This window comes from Dipodomys merriami, unplaced genomic scaffold (genome assembly GCF_024711535.1).
Source record: "Dipodomys merriami isolate MVZ:Mamm:240054 unplaced genomic scaffold, mDipMer1.0.p SCAF_14, whole genome shotgun sequence".
Classification (NCBI taxonomy): domain Eukaryota; kingdom Metazoa; phylum Chordata; class Mammalia; order Rodentia; family Heteromyidae; genus Dipodomys; species Dipodomys merriami.
In genome coordinates, this window is record NW_027202715.1 from 31,795,006 (window position 1) to 31,814,906 (window position 19,901).

Here is a 19,901-nt window from a genome sequence, read left to right on the forward strand (position 1 = left end):
CTGAGTGCCTCTATCAACAAATTGGAGAAATCTCAAGCCAACTGATGCACCTTAAGCTTCTTGAAAAAGAGCAACAAGCTAAACCCCAACCCAGCAAATGGAAACAAATAATTAAAATTAGCTAAGAATTAAATGAATTACAGTCCAAAAAAGCATAGAAAGAATAAAACAGTTGGTTCTTTGAAAAAAATTAACAAAATGAAAAGACAGTTAGCAACTCTTACTGAAAAAAGAAGAGAACACACCCAAGTAAAATCAGAGATGAGAACAGAAACATGACAGAAAGAAGCATGACTCAGAACATTATAAGGTAACACTTTGCAAACCTTTATGCTAACAAATTCAAGAATTTGGAAGAAATGAAAGAATTTCTAGTAAATATTGATATACCCAAATTAAACCAAGCATATTTAAACCAATTAAATAAATCAATATCAAGCAATGAAATAGAAATGGCTTTCTATCCAAGAAAAGCCCAGGCCCAGATGGATTCACACCCGAATTCTATAAGACTTTCAAAGGAGAACTCACTCTAATTCTCTTCAAATTCTTCAACAAATGGTGCTGGCAGAACTGGTTAAATACCTGTAAAAAGCTAAAGTTACACCCTTATATATCACCCTGAACCAGAATCAATTCCAAATGGATCAAAGACTTCAAAAAAGCAGATACCTTGAAAATATTACAGGAATGAATAGGGCAAACACTACGGATCCTTGGCACACACAGTCAAAACATCCTTAATAAAGACCCAGAAACACAACAAATCAAAGAAAATTTGGATAAATGGGATTGTATTATACTGCAGAGCTTCTGCATGGCAAAGGACTAGCTAGCAAGATAGAAAGCCCACAGACTGGGAGGAGATCTTCACTAGCCATACAACAGACAAGGGCCTCATATCTAAAATATATTTAGAGCTCAAAAAATTAAATCCCCCCAAGACAAATCCCCAAAGAAACAACTGCCCCATTTGAAAGTGGGCTAAAGACTTAATGGCCAATAGCTATATGAAGAAATGGTCAACTTCTCTAGTTATAAAACAAATGCAAATCAAAACAATATTAAGATTCCACCTTACCCAGTTAGAATGGCTATAATCAAGAAATTTAATAACAACAGATGCTAGTGGGGGTCTGGCCAAAAGGGAATGCTACTACACTGTTGATGGGAGTGCAAACTTGTTCAAACACCCTGGAAGGCAATATGGAGTTTCCTCAAAAGGCAATCCCACTACTGGTCATTTATCCAAATGACCACAGAAAAGGCCATAGTAAAGCTACTAGCACAACCATGTTCATTGTAGCATTATTTACCATAGATAAGGTATGGACCAATCCAGATGGCCCTCAGTAGATGAATGGATCAAGAAGATATTGTATATATGCACAATAGAGTTCTATGTTTCCATCAGGAAGATTGGCATTGCCCTTTCATAAGGAAATGGAAAGCCCTGGAAAAAAAATTATATTAAGTGAAGTAAGCCAGACCCAAAGAAAAGTAGATTGTTTTTCCTCATTTGTAATAACTAGAATATGCCTGTGATATTCTTAACAAGGAATCTCAATAGCCCAATTGCTAAGTGCATAGGACCATATATAATGAAGCATGTCAACATAACCTCCAAGAGTTGGAAAAAAGAGGTTCTTATTATGTCCTGTACGCAGTTACTTCCTTTTTTCTCTTTATTTTAGTTTTCTGTACCCATCATCTTGTATATTAGTTTATCTGATCTGTGGAAGGGAAAGGAAATCACAGAAACAGCAGGAGAAAGCGTGAACTAATGCAACAATGACAACAATGCACTATGCTAGAAATGAACTACACAACTTGGGAGGAGGGAGGATTATGGTGGGGGGAGAGCGGGGGAAAAAAATGAGGGACAGGGTAACAGTGTTTAAAAAGAAATGTACTTATTACCTAAGTAACTGAAACCTCTCTGTTCATTCAGCAATTTTAATTTTTTTTAAAAAGCAACATTTACAATTTTACATACATGTAAGAAAATTGGGACCCACAAGTACTATATTAGAATTAAGTTTCTATTTAATGTATTCTATATCAATATAAATCACATGTTGCATTTTGAAAAAAGAAAAATATTTGATTATGTATAAATATATGTGTATGAGTTACACATGGTTGTACATACCTAAAATATTAGAACTCAAAAAGCTGAGACAGAAGAATCATAAATTCAAGGCAAGCCTGAGCTACATAAAAGGCCAACTGTGCTGGCTGAAACCTTTAGTCACAGCTACTCAGGAGAGTGCAAGGGTTATGGTTCAAGATCATCCCGGGGGGAAAAGTTTGTAAAACCCCTATCTCAGTCCACTAGCCACATGTATTGATGCATACCTATCATCTCAACTACAAGGGAGGCTGTAAGTAGGACAATCATGATCTTAGCCTGGCTTTGGGCAAAAACATGAAACCTTAACTGAAAAATTGGTAAAGGAAAAAGGGCTGGAGTAGTAGAGCATGTGATTAGCATGCACAAGGTCAACTTCAAACCATAGTACTGAAGAAAACTATAAAACCACACTACAGGCTATTACTGAGTCTATTCTATGTGTTAAGCATTCTGATAAATGTGGAATATATTTCTTGTTTTTCTTTTTCTTTTTTCTTTTTTCTTTTTTATTGTGAGGAATATATATTTCTTTAATCATTACAACTATGAGATAGTTATCTTCTATTAGAGACATAAGCACAGAACATATTAACTTGGCCAGGAGTCACAGGTAATAATTACCTCTATTTCCTTGAGTCCATTACATTGTTTCTCTTCTTACTGATAAAATAATACCCACCTCAGTGACAATAGATGGGATTCAGTCCCAAGCCATTAATTCCCATGTTCATCTTTGTAACCACTACCCTATGCTATTTCTCAAAGTTTAGAAGAATGGTTTCACTCTGTAATAAGTTACTGAGAAAAAAAGTTGAGGTGAAAATACATGTGATAGATATACTGTGACATGTAACCAATACTACAGTACCTACTCAAATGTAAACATTCCAATAGAACAGGCAGAGAAAATTAAGCAAGGACTAATTGTGACAGTAGCACAATTAACAATTCACAAGAGGCAATTTTATTTCAGTATACGGTATCACGCATGCTTTTATTTGATGCTTTCTGGATTTTGGTTTTACAGTTTAAAGCAAATTTATACCTAATTGTATTCTAAGTATTTAACAATATTTTAAGAAAAAGATCCTATGGTGGAATATGAGATCCATAAGGACATTTTTGTTCCTTTTCATGCTCATTTAGTTAGCAATCAAGTTTGAGAAACACTGATGCAAACCTAAGGACAGGTTCACTACAGGTATCCTTAGGGACTAAGGCCCATGTACCAGTGTTGTGGTTTCTGTTAAGTTCCTCTACACAAATTGGTCATCTGACTGAGCACTGAAAATTTTACAGGATCTAATTTTGTTCCATCTTCTTGTCCAGCCCACCATCACAGGTGACCATACTTTGAAATGAGTATCCTTGTATTTTGAAGCAGAATTTTAATTTTAAAGACACATCAACGTCTTGGCAGAGGACTAACCTTTCTCTACCGGCAGAGGTGCTTTCTATAGAAAAGCATCAACAATGAGACAGCAAAGGAAAAATATAACCAAACCAAGAGACAACTCATAAAATGAGAAAAACAATCAAAAGCTATTCATCAGATAACGTTTAATACCAAGAATATGAGATAAAAAAGTAACACCAAAATAACAATTCCATTAGTAAATGGGATGAATAATCAGACAGTTCTCCAAAGAAGTGCAAAGGGCCATTAAGTAATCCTTAGCCATACAGGAAATGTAAATCAAAATATGTTGAAATTACATCTCATTAAAGTCAGAATGGCTATTGTCAACAAAATGACAAATATTGGCAAGGATATAGAGGATGGGATGAGGAACTTTTATATCTTATGAATGAGAATCCAAAGTAATGTACTCACAATGGAAATTGGTATGGAGATTCTTCAAATATAAAAGCAGAACTACCTTATACTCCTACTATATCATTCCTGTGCATATACCCTAATGAATGTAAGTCAGCACACACAAGAGATACTTGCACATTCGTGTTTATAACTGCACCATGCACAATTAGCTAAACTATGGATTCTACTAGCTGTCCATCAAATGGTGAATGGGCAAAGAAAATGAGGTAAATATATACACAGCAGAGCATTGTTCAGCCAGGAAGAGTGAACTCACATAGTTTGCAGGAAAATGGATAGAACTGGAAATCACCATTATCAAGCAAAATAAGCTATTGAAATTAAAAGATATTTCATGTTTTCTTCTATATGCAGAATCTATAAAAAGATGATATGAATGTAAACTGGGGGGGGGTTGGGGGGAGTAGGAAATAGTAGGAGGGCGAGGGTGAAAGGAATATGACTGACATACCACTAAATTTGTGCTAAAAAGTGATTGGTAAGGTACAACTTGCTTGATCAACAGAAAATAAAATGCCTTCAAAAATTAAAAGACTTAGGCATAGCTGTACCAGTATTTCAGGGGATGAGGCAGAAGAACAATAGTTGAAAGGCCAACCTAGTCTATATAACAAGCCCCCTGTATTAGAACAAAAGGAAAGACAGGGAGAATTCCAATAAAGTAAATTAGCTTTAGAATGTGTTAAAAAAAAAATCGCTGCCAGTGATGGAAGGCACTGATAGGTAAGCAATGATAGAAGAGTTAAGTTTCCATAGAACATTCATATCATCCAGGAAAGTAAAGAACAAACATAATTAACAGGCCCTCTGAATTGGAAGGCACCCACAAACCACTATCTCATTTATCAGCTCCTCCTATCCCAATCACTCACCATAGAAAAGAATAGAAAGGAAAGGAGAAGGAGGGGATGGGAGGAAAAGCAGGCAATGAGTCAACACAGCAGCATTACAGTTTTAGGAAAACATTTAATATCTATCCTATCCTCTTCATATGTCCTTCTCATCTTGTTGACATAAAATGACCCACATTAATGACTTGAAGTAGCACTTTAGGATGCTTTTCTCTTTACCCTAGTCCATTGGTTATTTGGGGGATGTGTTGTGCCCTTACTTGACTTCACTCATTCCAAGTTTGCTGTTGAAAGGATACTCAACTTTTGTGTCCATTTGGTTTACCCAAGTCTGGAGGAAAACTACAATCAACTGAAGAATATGGTTATAAGTGTTTCCAGAGTCCTGGTCCAAGCAGCATCTGCTAGTGTTGACCCATTACTCCTAACTTCTAAATTGCTCATTATCCTAAAACACATCTAGAAACACAATGGACAGAGTCTGGGTCTCTGTCAATTTCACATTCTGTTTTTTCTTCTCAGAATTTATAGTCAAGTTTGAAGTCTTGAATTGTGATACCTCCAGCATTGCTTTTATGTTCAGGATTGTTTTGGCTATTCAGAGCCTTTTGTACATCCATGTGAATTTCAGATTGATTTCTTTACCTCTGCAAAGAATGACAGTGGGATTTTGATGGGTATTGCATTGAATTGGTGGGTTTTCTTTGGAATACTGGCCATTTTCACGATATTAATTCTGCCAATCCATTAGTATGGGAAATCTTTCCCACCTCTGTTGTCTCCTTCAATTTCATTCTTCAGAGTTTTATAGTTTCCATTGTAGATGTCCTTTACCTCCTTGGTTATATTTATTCCCATGTATTTCTTGAGGCTATTGCAAATGAGATTGTGTTCTTAATTTTCCTTTCCGTTTACTCATTTTTAGTCTGTAGAAAGGCTACAGATATTTGTGGGTTGATTGTATATCCTGCTGCTTTGACAAAAGTATTTATCAACTCTGGAGCCTTTATGGTCCTTTAGTTATAGGATCCATGTACTGATGAACCTATTTAGATATATATAAAAACCCTGAACTAACATCAGCAAAGGATTCTGAAGTTGTTTGTATTGGCAAAATAGTATATGAGGTTGGAAAATGATATTTACAAGTAAATTCATCCTTGGTCTTTTTGTTTAGAAGTAACACACAAATAATTTTAGAATTAGCTACTCACATAGGAAATTTCAAGTAAGCAGTTCACCAAAATGCCAGCCAAATGTATTTTGTCAGTAGACCTTCAGAGACCGGGAACAAACTTAGGAAGCAGGTCTATTTTGTTGGAGTGTTTGGTCATTTACTGAGGCATGGTCTCACTTTTCAATCTAATTTATATGTAATATATAATTTTTATACCTCATCTTATTTTTGAAGTGTTCCATTGTCTACCTTACCTCTTATTAGAAAATATTTTCCCAAGCTTATTTCTTAATTTATTTTTAACTCTTCTATTAAATGTTAACAACTTTATAGAATACTCATGAAAAATAATAGGCACAGAAGAGGAATCATTCAGTTTCTTGGTTTTTTTTCCTTAAGAAGTCACAGTTTCCTTAAAATCAAAGTAGGTAAGTGCAACAAAGAAAACAAGATACCGTCATGAGAAACGAAGTTGTTTCCAAAATACTACTCCCATAAACCCAACCCACCACTTTTCACATTCTCCATTTTCAGGAGGTTTCTCCACATCATTTACTCCAATGATCCATTCCCAAAAGCAGACACAGACAAAAACTGGATCCATGTTTTTAGACTGCCAGATTTTAGACTACGAGATCAAATCAGTTACTTTCTAGGGTACTGTCTTTTATGCTCAGGTGATATCTACAGCATCTATAACATAGGTACCTGTTTTAATTTATACACACTGCAAAAAAAAATTGGAGCTACATAGGCTGGAAGAAATGATGACTCATGAGAAAATAGCTTTCTGTGGTTTGTCTAAGGCTAAGAGTACTGGTTTTGGGAAGGCAGAGGCGATAAGGTTTATTAGTGACACAATGACCACCTTCACACTGTTGCCAGAGGCACTCATTCTAGAGGATGTTTCAGTGGGAGAAATGGAGGCCATGGTAAATAAATCATAAGTTCTTATGAAAAATGAAGAATACTTTTTTAAACTTTATTATAACTAACCATATAATTTGTATAAACTCAAATGCTTTCAAAATCATCTGTTCCTTTAGGCCCCTAAGTGTATATACTAATTACAATGTTGTCATTAAGAAAAGTGATCACAAACTTTAGAAATCCTGATTAGCTAGTCTCTCAGGAATTCAATTCCTTAGGAACACCCTTTGACAGACAAGAAGACTGATTCACCCAAACCTATTTTAGGTTCATTCAAATTCAATCGCTCATTTTTAGATGGGTAAATTATTACATAAATGAACATTCATAATATGATTATTCAAATCATTATTTTTCAAACCTTAGTTTATTTTTGAAATAGACATTGATTTTTTTACTCCTAAAATGCTATAAGCTTTCATACACATGCAAAAGTATGGATTGGGGTTTGGGAATTTATTTTGCAGTCTGGGAGCTCATAGTTAACTCAGTAATTTCAAATGCAATTTATTTTCAGGCAGTTGATGTTGACTTGTCATATCTCATTCTTGGGACATTTCACAATTTGCAAATATCCTTCAAAATAGTATTTAGCCAACTGTCTGGAGCTACTTTCTTCTGTATAGAAGATATACAGTATGAGACTTGAACGTCAGTAACATGTAATGTTTCTCTAGAATAAATGTATCAAGTTGAATGGGCAAAATAGTGGTTACTGTCAGTTCCAATATGATCTCACTAATTGTCAAGACTAGAAACAAGCACAATGATTGACACGACTTTATTAATATACTATCCATGAATGGATCGGTGCATGACTGATAAGCTGTGGATTGAATAAAAAAACAATGATGCATGAATTTAGGATGTCCTCTTAAGGACTGTCTTCCCAACCAATAACTATTTATTTTAAAATCTACATTAATGATATTCTTTGTGGATGAAGGTAAATTTTATTGGCAAAAATAGTAAAGAAAAAAATAGACTTTGTCTTAGAAATATGAGACACAATCTAGTGAGAGAAGGACACTTAGAGAAATACAAGGCATAATCAAATATTTGCAAGATTGATTTCTTCAACTGGGCTCTGAAGGCAATTCCAGAAATGATTCGAGCATCAACAACTACTCTAAACTAAGCAATACTAACTCTAGAATGACTGCTTTGAAGGGCTGTGTTAATCTGAATGCACAAAAAAATGGCATGCTAGTTTTTGCATTTCTCTAATTGAGCTCATACTTTTATGATATGATTATGCCATATTGTTAAAATGCATTTGGAAGAAATGTTCTAAAACCTTATTGTAATGTTAAGTCCATACAACTTCATTGTTTCCCATCTGTACAATCCAAGATTAATCAAGGAAAGTTCCTCGGTCATCTCTAGTGCTAACATTCAATAATTCTATAAATAAATAGTTCAAACACTAACACTGCTCACACATCTTTAAACATTCTCACTAACATTTCACAGATTTCAGAATGAAGGGACTTGTAAGGCCTCAAAAGAAATCATGCTTTAGGCTGTAGAACATGGTGCATGGCTGCTGGAGAAAGTAATGGGACCTCTCTCTCTCTTTACCCCTCTCTCTCAGAACATACACACACACACACACACACACACACACACACACACACACACACACACACTTGTCCCATTAGCAATAAACTATTTGTCCCCAAGCAGAGGCAATTATAGAAGTCAAAATGGAGTTCACATTCATGTGGAATAGTTCTAGGATGTACAGAATAAAGCTGTTCTTCAAATATCTGTCAACTTTTCACTAAGTAATTATGACTTCAAAAGAAGGAGAAGTGCCTTCAAATGCAAGTAGGACTTCAGGCTTCAGAATTTCCAGCTTTCGGATGTGTCCTAAGTATCTTATTCTATAGATTCCAGGTTGAGCAGTAATTGGAATATGCCATTCTATTGTTACATTACTCTGACCAAATAATCCCTTGTGCCAGTAAAACCTGTTGGTAGAAAACAAACAAATAAGCAAAATATAATTTAACAATTTAGAATGAGTGATTATTAATTCAATGAAGATTCAAAGGGGTTTACAATGAGCAAGGCATTATTCTAGACACTTTGACAGTATATAGCAACAAACAACAGACATAAATGCCTATTAGGAGAACTTTGACCAAGAACAGTCATTTGTAAAAATGTCTTTATTTATTCTACTTTTCGAACTACCTAACTCAATTTATCCCATAAAACCTTACTTGATGTGCAGAACAAAAGGAGTTCTTCCTTTCTACAATTATTTAAATATACTAAAAAAATCCCCAACTAGGGCTGGGCAGGTGGCTCAATGGTAGAGTGCTTGCCTTGCATGTATGAGGCACTGGAATAGATTCCTTAGCACCACATAAGCAGAAAAAACTGGAAGTGGTGCTGTGCCTCAAGTGGTAGAGCACCAGCCTTGAGCTGAAGGGCTGAGGGATGGTGCGCAGGCCCAGAGTGCAGGCCCAACAGATGGAAAAAATAACCCACATCTAGAAAAGAATGACTCCTGTTCTGAATGGTTGTAGAATACCTTTTCACACTTATCAAACTCTGCGCCAGTCAGCACTTCTCTTCCCATCTTCATTCATTAGTTAAAAATGCGTAATTAGTGTACAGATGTGCCAGATCTATTCCAAAAGGACTAGGCAAGTGCTGGTGGTTCATGTCTATAATCCTAAGAACTACAATTGGAAGCTGGCCTGGGCAGAAGAGTCCATGAGATGCTTATCTCCGATAAACCACGAAAAAGTTGACTGTGGAGCTATGGCTCATGTGGCAAAGGTCTAGCATTGGGCAAGAAAAGCCAAGGCAGAGTGTGAGGCCCTGAGTTTAAGCCTCAGCACTGGCACATACATATAAACAAAAGGGGAAGATTATCACCAACTGAGTATGACACAATAATGAGCAAGAGAAAGATGGTTTCATAAAACATATTCTCTTGAGTATACGAATGAAGGCAATGATAGTAAAACAGAAAAACACATTTTTTAAGTAAAAGGGTTAAATGCAATGGAGAAAACATGACAGACACTCCCGAGAAGATATCATTTACACCAAAGCTACACAGTCCACAGAGATGTGGAGGAAGAGCATAACTGGCAAGAAAGAAAGTACACATGCGTGCACACACACACACACACACACACACACACACACACACACACACACACACACACACACACCACGCGCACCAATGTCCACAACAAGAGAAAGTACAATATAGCCAAAGAACATAAAGCAGGTTTGCAAGTACAGGGCATAGTAAGCTGTGGGAAAGTGTTTGAGATAAAGGAAACACATGAAGTTAGATCAAGCTGGGCCGTGATCTGCTCCCTGAAGACCAGAGTAGGGAGCCCACATGATCTTTGTGACAAAGTGAGACATGTTGGATCCACTAGCTGATATTTCAGTTATATCAAAAGTAAATCTCTTGAGCATATAAATCTCAGAGCAAATACTCAACATTCTCTGCTCTTCCATGATTAGCTTAGTGCACTCCATAAATATTTGATGAGACTATTGTTAATGAGCAGGCAGAGATGTAAATATAACATGATGGACTTTAGCTTTTGGAAATAAAGCATTCTTTTTATTATCAGTATCACTAGTTACAATAAGTATGTTTTCTTGTTTTAAAAATAAAACCGGATTAGAAGGAAAGATAATTTTAAAAAGTAGAAAGTCTTGCAAGTAGGTTAGACCATGCAAAAGATCGAACTTCTGGGATTCAAGACAGCCTTGACATTATAGAGAAAGAACAGACAAGTATTCAACACAAAACCAAGAAATATGATAGATTTATTCAACATTTATAAGACACCATCAGAAGGCCTAATATAAGGTTAATGGGTGCAGAGGAGGGCCTAGTGACAGAAGTTAAAAATCTAGGAGATTTATTTAACAGGATCCTAGCAGAGAACTTCCCAAACACGCAAAAAGATAGGCTCATTCAAGTGCAAGAAGCCTTTAGAACCCCAAATAGACCAGACCAGAACAGGTTATCCCACAGTGTAATCTGCACAAGATCAATTCAGACCAAGGAAAGGATCCTTAAAGCTGTCAGAGAGAAAAGATCAATCACATATAAAGGGAAACCAATCAGAATAAATTCAGATTTCTCAGTAGAGACAATTAAAGCAAGAAAAGCGTGGAATGATGTATGCCAGGCCCTAAAGACAAACAACTATCAACCAAGAATACTATACCAAGCTAAACTCTCCTTCATAATAGAAGGTCAAATAAAACCTTCAGCAAAGAAAAATTGAAACAATATATCTCTATCAAACCAGCACTACCAAAGATACCTAAAATGTCCTGCATATAGACAACCAATAAGAGGGAAATAAAGGCGAATAAACAGCCCCCAAACAGAGACTCCAAGAATCACAGGAAGAATTCAGTTGGCATAGTCCCCAAGAAGGTAGATAACATGGCAGGAACTACTAAACACCTCTCAGTCTTAACTCACAATATTAATGGACTTAACTCTCCAATTAAGCAACATAGACAGCCTAGATGGATCACAAAGCAAGATCCTTCTAGCTGATGCCTTCAAGAGACACGACTTGCCCACAGAAACAATCATGTTATGAAAGTAAGTGACAGGCTGGAATAAAATCTACAAAGCAAACAGCCCCCATAAACAGGCAAGAGTTGCAATCCTAATATCAGATAAAATAGACTTCAAAGAAGGCAATTACATACTAATTAAGGGATCTCTCCTTCAGAGGATATTACAATTCTAAATAAGCATTCACCAGATAACAGATCATCCAAATTTATCCAAGAAACACTATTTTTCCCTAAAATCTCACACAGATACAAAAACATTAATTTTGGGGGACCTTAACACACCACTAGCCCCCCAATGTTACAAAAAAATCAACAGAGAAACCTCAGATCTAAACAACTGCATAGATCAACTAGACTTAACAGACATCTACCAAATATTTCACCCAGCAGCATCACACTATACATTCTTCTCAGCAGCACACAGAACATTCTCCAAAATAGATCACATTTTAGGTCACAAGGAAAATTTGTCTAAATTCAGAAACATTGAAATTATGCCCTGTATCCTCTCAGACCATAAGAGAATAAAATTAGAATTCAACACCAAAAGCCACCAAAGACAATCCTGTAACACATGGAGGCTGAACAACATATTGTTGAACCACAGTGGGTCATTGAAGAGATTAGAAAGGAAATTAAAATGTTCCTGATATTTAACACAAATGAACACACAAATTGCCAGCTCCTTTGGACACAGCAAAGGTAGTACTCAGAGGTAACTTAATAGCTCTGAGTTCCTACATCAACAAATGGAGAAATCTGAAACAAACAATTTAAGGTACTGGAAGCTCCTTGAAAACGAGCTACAAGCAAAACTCCAATCTAGCAGATGCAAAAAATATCATAATTAAATGCATTTGAATCCAAACAACAACAACAACAACAAAGAGTTGGTTTTTCAAAAAAATTAACAAAATTGACAGACCCTTAGCAAATCTTATCAGAAAAACAACAGAACACACTCAAACAAACTCATAAATGAGAATGGAAACATCACCACAGGGGGGAAAAAAAAAACAAGATTCAGAACATTATAAGGGAAAACTTCTCAAACCTTTATGCTAATACGTTTGAGAATCTGGAAGAAATGGACAAATTTCTAGCAAATACTGACATGCCCAAACTAAACCAAGATGATTTAAACCAACTTGACAATCAACCCATATCAAGCATCAAAATAGAAACAGCAATAAGAGACCTCCCACCCAGGACAAATGGATGTACAGCTGAATTCTACAAGGCTTTCAAAGCAGAATTCACACCAATATTCCTCCAACTCTTCAGTGAAATTGAAAGTGAGAGTTCACTACCAAACTCTTAATATGAAGCCATCATAACTCGCACACCAAAACCATGTAGGGATTCATCAAAGAAAGAATTATAGGCCCATTTTTTTATGAACATCGATGTAAAACTTCTCAACAAAACTTTGGCCAATCGACTTCAATGACTCATCAAAAAAAATCATACATCATGATCATACAGGATTCATTTCAGGGATACAAATGTTGTCCAATATATGCAAGGCAATTACTATAATTCATCACATCAACAAGAGCAAAGATAAGAACCACATGGTTATCTCAATAGATGTAGTAAAAGCATTTGACAAGATCCAACACCCCTTTATGATGAAAGCTCTGGAAAAATTAGGAATCCCTGGAACATTCAGTATAATAAAGGCAGTGTATGACAAACATACAGCCAGCATTCTACTTAATGGCAAAAAGCTAAATCCATTTCCTCTAAGTTCAGGAATGAGACAAGGATGTCCACTCTCTCCATTTCTCTTCAATTTAGTATTAGAATGCCTAGCTAGAGCAATAAGACAAGATGCAAACATAAAGGGGATCCAAATAGAGAAAAATGAAGTAAAACTCTCCCTCTTTGCAGATGACATGATCTTGTATTTTAAGAACCCCATAGACTCCACTACCAAGTTACTCAAGCTGATCTGAAACTTTGACAAAATAGCAGGGTATAAAATTAACCCCCAAAATGAATGGCTTTTCTGTATGCCAACAATGAGAAGCATAACTGAAACTAGGAAAGCAATTCCATTCGTAATAGCCCCACAAAAAGTAAAATACCTAGGAATTAACTTAACCAAAGAATTAAAGGACCTCTATGATGAAAACTTTAAAAAACTGAAAAAGGAAATCAAAACAGAACTTAGAAAGTGTCAAAAACTCCCATGCTCCTGGATTGGAAGGATGAACATTGTGAAAATGGCAATACTTCCCAAGGCTATCTACAAATTCCATGCGATGCCTATCAATATTCCAACCTCATTCTTCAAGGAAATAGAAGAGGTAATCCAAAAATTCATATGGAACAATAAAAGACCCTGAATAGCAAAAATGATCCTTAACAGAAAGAATGGTGCTGCAGGAATATCATTACCAAATTTCAAACTCTACTACAAAACCATAGTAATCAAAACAGCTTGGTACTGGCACAAGAACAGACCTCAGGACCAATGGAATAAAACTGAAGACCCAGAAATGAATCTCCAGACCTATAGCTACCTAATCTTCAATAAGGGAACTAAAAAAATAGAATGGAAGAAAGACAGCCTCTTCAGTAAATGGTGCTGGGAAAATTGGTTATTCACCTGTAGAAAACTAAAGCTAGATCCTTATCTATCACCCTGCAGAAGAATCAACTCCAAATGGATCAAAGACCTCGAAGTCAAAGCAGACAACCTTAAAAGATTACAGGAAGGAATAGGAGAAATTCTATAGGGATCCTTGGCACAGGCCGAAATTTTCCTAATAAAGACCCAGAAACACAACAAATCAAAGAAAAGGTGGACAAATGGGATTGCATGAAGCTGCAGAACTTTTACATGACAAAGGACATAGCTAGCAATATCAATAGAAAACCCAGAGATTGGGAGAAGATCTTCACTAGCCATACAATGGACAATGATCTCATATCTAAGATATATGTAAAACTCAAAAAATTAAATCCCCCAACAACAAATCCTCAAAGAAACAACTGCCCAATAAATAAATGGGCTAAAGACTTAAAGAGAAACTGCTCTGAAGAGGAAAGAAGGATGGCCAATAGACACATGAAGAAATGATCAACCTCTCTAGCCATAAAAGAAATGCAAATCAAAACAACATTGAGATTCCACCTCACCCCAGTTAGAATGACTATAATCAAGAACTCTAACAACAACAGATGCTGGAGGGGATGTGGCCAAAAGGGAACCCTACTGCATTGTTGGTGGGAATGTAAACTTGTTCAACCACTTTGGAAAGCAGTATGGAGGTTCCTCAAAAGACTCCCCATAGAGCCCCCCTATGATCCAGAAATCCTACTTTGGGGCATTTACCCAAATGATCACAAACAAGGCCATACTAAAGCTACCAGCCCAACTATGTTTATTGCAGCATTATTCACCTTAGCTAAGATATGGAACCAACCCAGATGTCCCTCAGTAGATGAATGGATCAAGAAAATGTGATAGATAGATAGATAGATAGATAGATAGATAGATAGATAGATAGATAGATAGATAGAGATATAGATATAGATATGTATGTATTCTATTCCTGCATCAGAGAGAATGACACTGTCCCATTTGTTAGGAAATGTAAAGACTTGGAAAAAATTATATTAAGTGAAGTAAGCTAGGCCCAAAGAAACATGGGTCCCATGGTTTCCCTTATCTGCAATAATTAGTTTATGTCTAGGACAAGCAGAAAAGGTCAAAAGCTATGTACATATGACCATATTAGATGATGCTATGCAAAATGAACCCCAAGATAGGGACAAGAGTTTTGTCTTTCTTGCTGTTCTTTTTAATGTACTTACAATGTACTATATGACTTTTTTATTCTCTTGTATGTTCTTCCCCCATGGTATAACCTCTGTTTTCACTGTATTTGATTCTAGTGCCTGCACCTTGTATATACATTTTTCTAATTTGGGGAGGGCAAGGGAAATAACAAATAGCTGAAATAAGGTTACAGCTCAACCCATTGTAACAATGAGATCTAAAAGACACTATTTTGAAAAGGAGCTTTACAACTTAGGGTAAGAGAGGAGGTGGGGAGGTTGGGAGGGAAGGGATGGTAGGGGAAAAACAAAGGAGGGGGTAACAATGCTCTATAGGAAATGTACTCATCTTACTCATGTAACTGTAGCCCTTCTGTACAGTATCTTTACAATAAAAATATATATTGAAAAATAAAACATCTGTAATCTAAAACCTTAAAGACCAAAGGGGGTGAAATTATGCTTATATCTTATGTATTAACCAATGGAAGACTCAAGTCTTCAATGGAAGACTCAAATCCCTGTTTGCAGTTAATGATCTAAACCACTGGGATTGAGAAAACATGAGATAGATACAAATTGCTTTTTAAAGAAAAACTCTACTTACTTCCATACCACTTTCTTGTGGTGTAAAATTTACAGACTTGAGAATATAAATACTTCCTTATAGCAGACCTATTGTCAAAATCTTCAAAATATCCATTCAGCTGAAAAGTGTGGGAACAAAGGCACTGAGATATGTTTCTGAGTAAACTCATGAGGTTATTAAACCCCTGGCTTGTTTCTATTGTGTTCCAATATCTATCTCAAAAGAAGAAACTTTGGCCATGTACAAACATGTTCTACATGTTGGGAACAGACTCATTATTTTCCCAGTAGAAATGATGAGCTCCACAGAGACAGCTCAGCAACTTCAGCCAATACCCCTTTCAACCAATTTGCAAGAAGGCTAGTCAGATTTCCAGGAAAATAACTGTAGCCATAAGGAAAAAAAAAAAAACAGCAAATGTCTTCACCCCATTAGCACCTAACCTCATGGAGACACACAGCATATTGTTTTGTAGAAAAAATAGCATTCAAAAAAGAAGTCTATTAAATCAATTAAGATATGTCCACATTGAAAACAGAATATCATTAAAATGATTTCTTGAGCCAGTCTTCTCATTTGTCCTTTATGCATTACCAAAACCAGTTTTCAAAACTAGAAAGACAAAATATTCAATAGAGGTGCTCACCGCGTCTCCCAGGAGGCATCATTATACAGTATGTGCCAGGTTGAAGTAGTGTCTTCATATTTCTCCACAGTGAGAAAGGTCTCATGGGTCTAAAACACAAGTCATGTAGCTGATCAGACTGCACGGACACAACTGCTGTGTCTATATGAATGCTCCTTGTTAAACGCACACTAATTTAACAACACACATTCAAATTTATTGTAAATGCTTAGGTGTTTAATCTTAACAGTCTATGTGATATCTTCAGAATCTCAACTTCTGTTAAAAACCATGACCTTTTCAGAAATTTGAAAGGAGCATAATTAGGGAGCTGATACTAAATTGTAAAATTTAGAGCTGAGAAGGAACTGGGAATCAAACTTGAGATTTCAAAAGGTATAACTCAAGCCTTTTCAGGGAAGTTTTATTAATTCTAAGACCATCTGTAGTCACCTCATGATTTAGGAGGGGAAATGGGAGTTTCCTCATCTTTCCACCTCCACACAATTATAGTTACTCTGTCTCCCCAAGTGAAGGAATTGAAAAGAATACATAAATCTTCTGTGTCCTGAGGAGCTAAAGACAGTCTCTATTCTTTGTCATAATGGATTCCCAGAAACATATCATAAGCAGATTTTATTTCCCCATCAGAAGATAGCTATAATAGGACAATTTGTTCTTGTCTAAGAATTTAGCTTCAAATAAGCCCATATTTGAATAATATGACAAGGTAATAAATACAAAGGTCATAAATCTCCCATTTCCCCCTAAACCTTCACAAAGTAGCCAATAAAGATAGGGCTTATAACTAACTCAACTGTATCTGTCACCATCTGCCATTTGTGTTCATTCAGATAACCCTCTGTTGAAAAATGATTTGTTTACAGCTGAGCCATGTAATTATTTAAACTTATTATCTAATTATTCAACTGGTTATACCCAATTAGAAGTTATATCTGATAAGATGGTTTTCATAACCATAGTTACTTGTAAAGAGACCTGTTTCTGAACATTTAGGGCATTGGGAAAGCATTAGATAAGGTAAAAGTTAGGGTGGATCCTGATGATTGATTATAGAATACAGATCAAGCCAATGCTACCAAACATGAGGAACTAAACACATGACTATCCTTCTCTCACTTTCTTACCATAAAATCTCTTTCCAGACCTAGAATTTACCTTCATATGTACATTCTTCTTCCTCTATAAATGTCCATATTTTATTTCTGCTTCTGGTTTTGGCTGTTCAAGTTTTGTTTCTTGGGGTTTTTTCTTTTTTTAAGACAGGATCTTACTATGTAGTGTAGGAACACCTTTAGTTCACAGCTTTCATACCTTTGTCTCCAGAGTACTGGGATTATAGTGTTTGCCACCACACTCAGTTTGTTTAAAGTTTGACAATTACAGCATGTCTAGTTATTCCTTGTATAATATGTAAGGAATTACATTTTAAGGAATTACAGAATACTAAACCTACTTCAATTTGTTTTTAAAATAATCATATTATATAAATGCTATGTAACAAACTAGTAATTTCCTTTCAAAAGTATTACTAGTAACTATTCATATAATTTCCTTTCAAAAGTATAATGTAGGGAAATAGGTTCAATTCACATTCTATTTTATGCATTTCTATACTGATTTTACATCAGACACAAGATAAATACACCCTGCTGATGCATTAATAAAATTAATTAATAAAATTAAGCACCTTGCTGGTGCCAGTAGTAAAGAATGGGGAAAAGACCAATACAAAATAAAGCACAAGAGCCAGAAGCCATGCCACAGGCATCAGTCTGGGTATGTATGGCCAATCCACAACCCAGGGCCTATATGAATTGTGATAGAAATGATCCTAAAGAGAGCAAGTTAGGTATTTTCTGTGTGCTTTCACACAGACTCAATTCCACATTTACAACAAGATGGAAGACAAGATGGCACAGTTTGTCCTTATGTTGTTCATTTCTAAAGAGATATTTAAGAGATATTTTAAAGAGATATTTAAGTACATTAAAAGCTGGTTACTGATGCTTACCCTGTTCTCCGCTGAATTCTTTGGGTTTGCACCTACAAATACAACTTCAGCGACTTCTCCCTGGAAAGAAAAGGTATATTTTAATAAATTTTAATAAAAGGATTTAGAGTTATTCTCCAAATGGAAATACTATCTGTTACATATCCCAAAACCCAGGTGCCCTGTGTAGATTCCACTTCATTTAATCAGGTGATTACAAATATCTTTGCAACAATGAACATAGGAATTTGAAGCCAAGGAATTTTCTTTTGGTAGATTAACATATAGATGAAATCCCAGAGCTAAAATTATTTTTGTTGATGTTGTTTTGTTTTGTCATGTTTTAGTGAGACAGGATCGCAAAAATATAACATTTGGGAGCAGAAAGGTACTGTGGTAGCTTACAACTGCAATTCCTGCATTCAGAAGGTTGAAGCAGGAGGATTGTGAGTTCAAGGCCAGCCTAGGGTACACAGTACTCATTTAAAAAAAAAAAGGGGGGCGGGGGGAAGGCTGCTTAGTTACAGGTCAACAGTAATTAGAAGCAATAAAGCTAAATGCTAGTTCTTTAAAAATATACACTACCAAAATCAGGAAGCAAGTATAGGTATCATTATCTGTGGCAATTAAAAGGACCATAAAGGAAAATTATGCAGAAAACAAATGTTATATTGCATCAACAAATCAAACATTAACATGGAAAAACTCCTACAAGAAATTCCTAGAGAGAAATAGGATCCTAATTTTTAAAAAATGGCCTCAAAAGAAAAAAATAGAAAATATCAATAGACCTATACCAAGAACTTAAATTATTAATTAAAAATTTGCTGAGAGTCAGGCACAGTGGCTCACCCCTGAAATCCTAGCTACTCAGGAACCTGAGATCTGAGGAACGCAGTTCAAAGCCAGCCCAGGCAGGAAAGTCCGTGAGACTCTTATCTCCAATAAACCACCAGAAAACCAGAAGTGGCACTGTGGCTCAAGTTGTAGAGTGCTTGCCTTGAGCTGAACAGCTGAGGGACAGCACCCAAGCCCAGAGTTCAAGCTCCATAACTGACAAAAAAAAAAAAAACCTAGATCCATGTGTTTTTGTTTTTGTTTTTTTGGTCAGTGGCAGGGGAGGGGGGAGGGAAGGGTGGATGGGTGGCGGGGAGTGGGGGGTGTCTTGAACTCTGGGCCTGAGCACTGTCCCTCAGCTCTTCAGCTCAAGGCAAGGCAAGCAAGCACTCTATAACTTGGGCTATAGCGCCACTTCTGGTTTTCTGGTGGTTTATTGGAGATAGTTTCACAGACATTCCTGGCTTTGAACCACATCTTTAGGTCTCAGCCTCTTGAGGATTACAGGTGTGAGCCACCAGCCCCCAGCTA

The 19,901-nt window shown here is 36.1% G+C and overlaps 1 protein-coding gene across 1 annotated transcript in view; it reads right to left on the minus strand.

Moving 5' to 3' along the window:
- Positions 1 to 7,335: 7,335 nt before the first annotated feature.
- The window catches only part of LOC138825777 (neutral ceramidase-like), a 109,170-nt gene continuing 96,604 nt past the window's right edge, over positions 7,336 to 19,901 (minus strand). Inside the window, exons 20-22 of the mRNA XM_070020443.1 lie at positions 18,555 to 18,614; positions 16,541 to 16,629; positions 7,336 to 8,905 (exon numbers count right to left, since the gene is read on the minus strand). Coding sequence (XP_069876544.1) covers positions 8,716 to 8,905; positions 16,541 to 16,629; positions 18,555 to 18,614 — 339 coding nt within the window. The 3' untranslated portion in view covers positions 7,336 to 8,715. The remainder of the gene's footprint in view (positions 8,906 to 16,540; positions 16,630 to 18,554; positions 18,615 to 19,901) is intronic.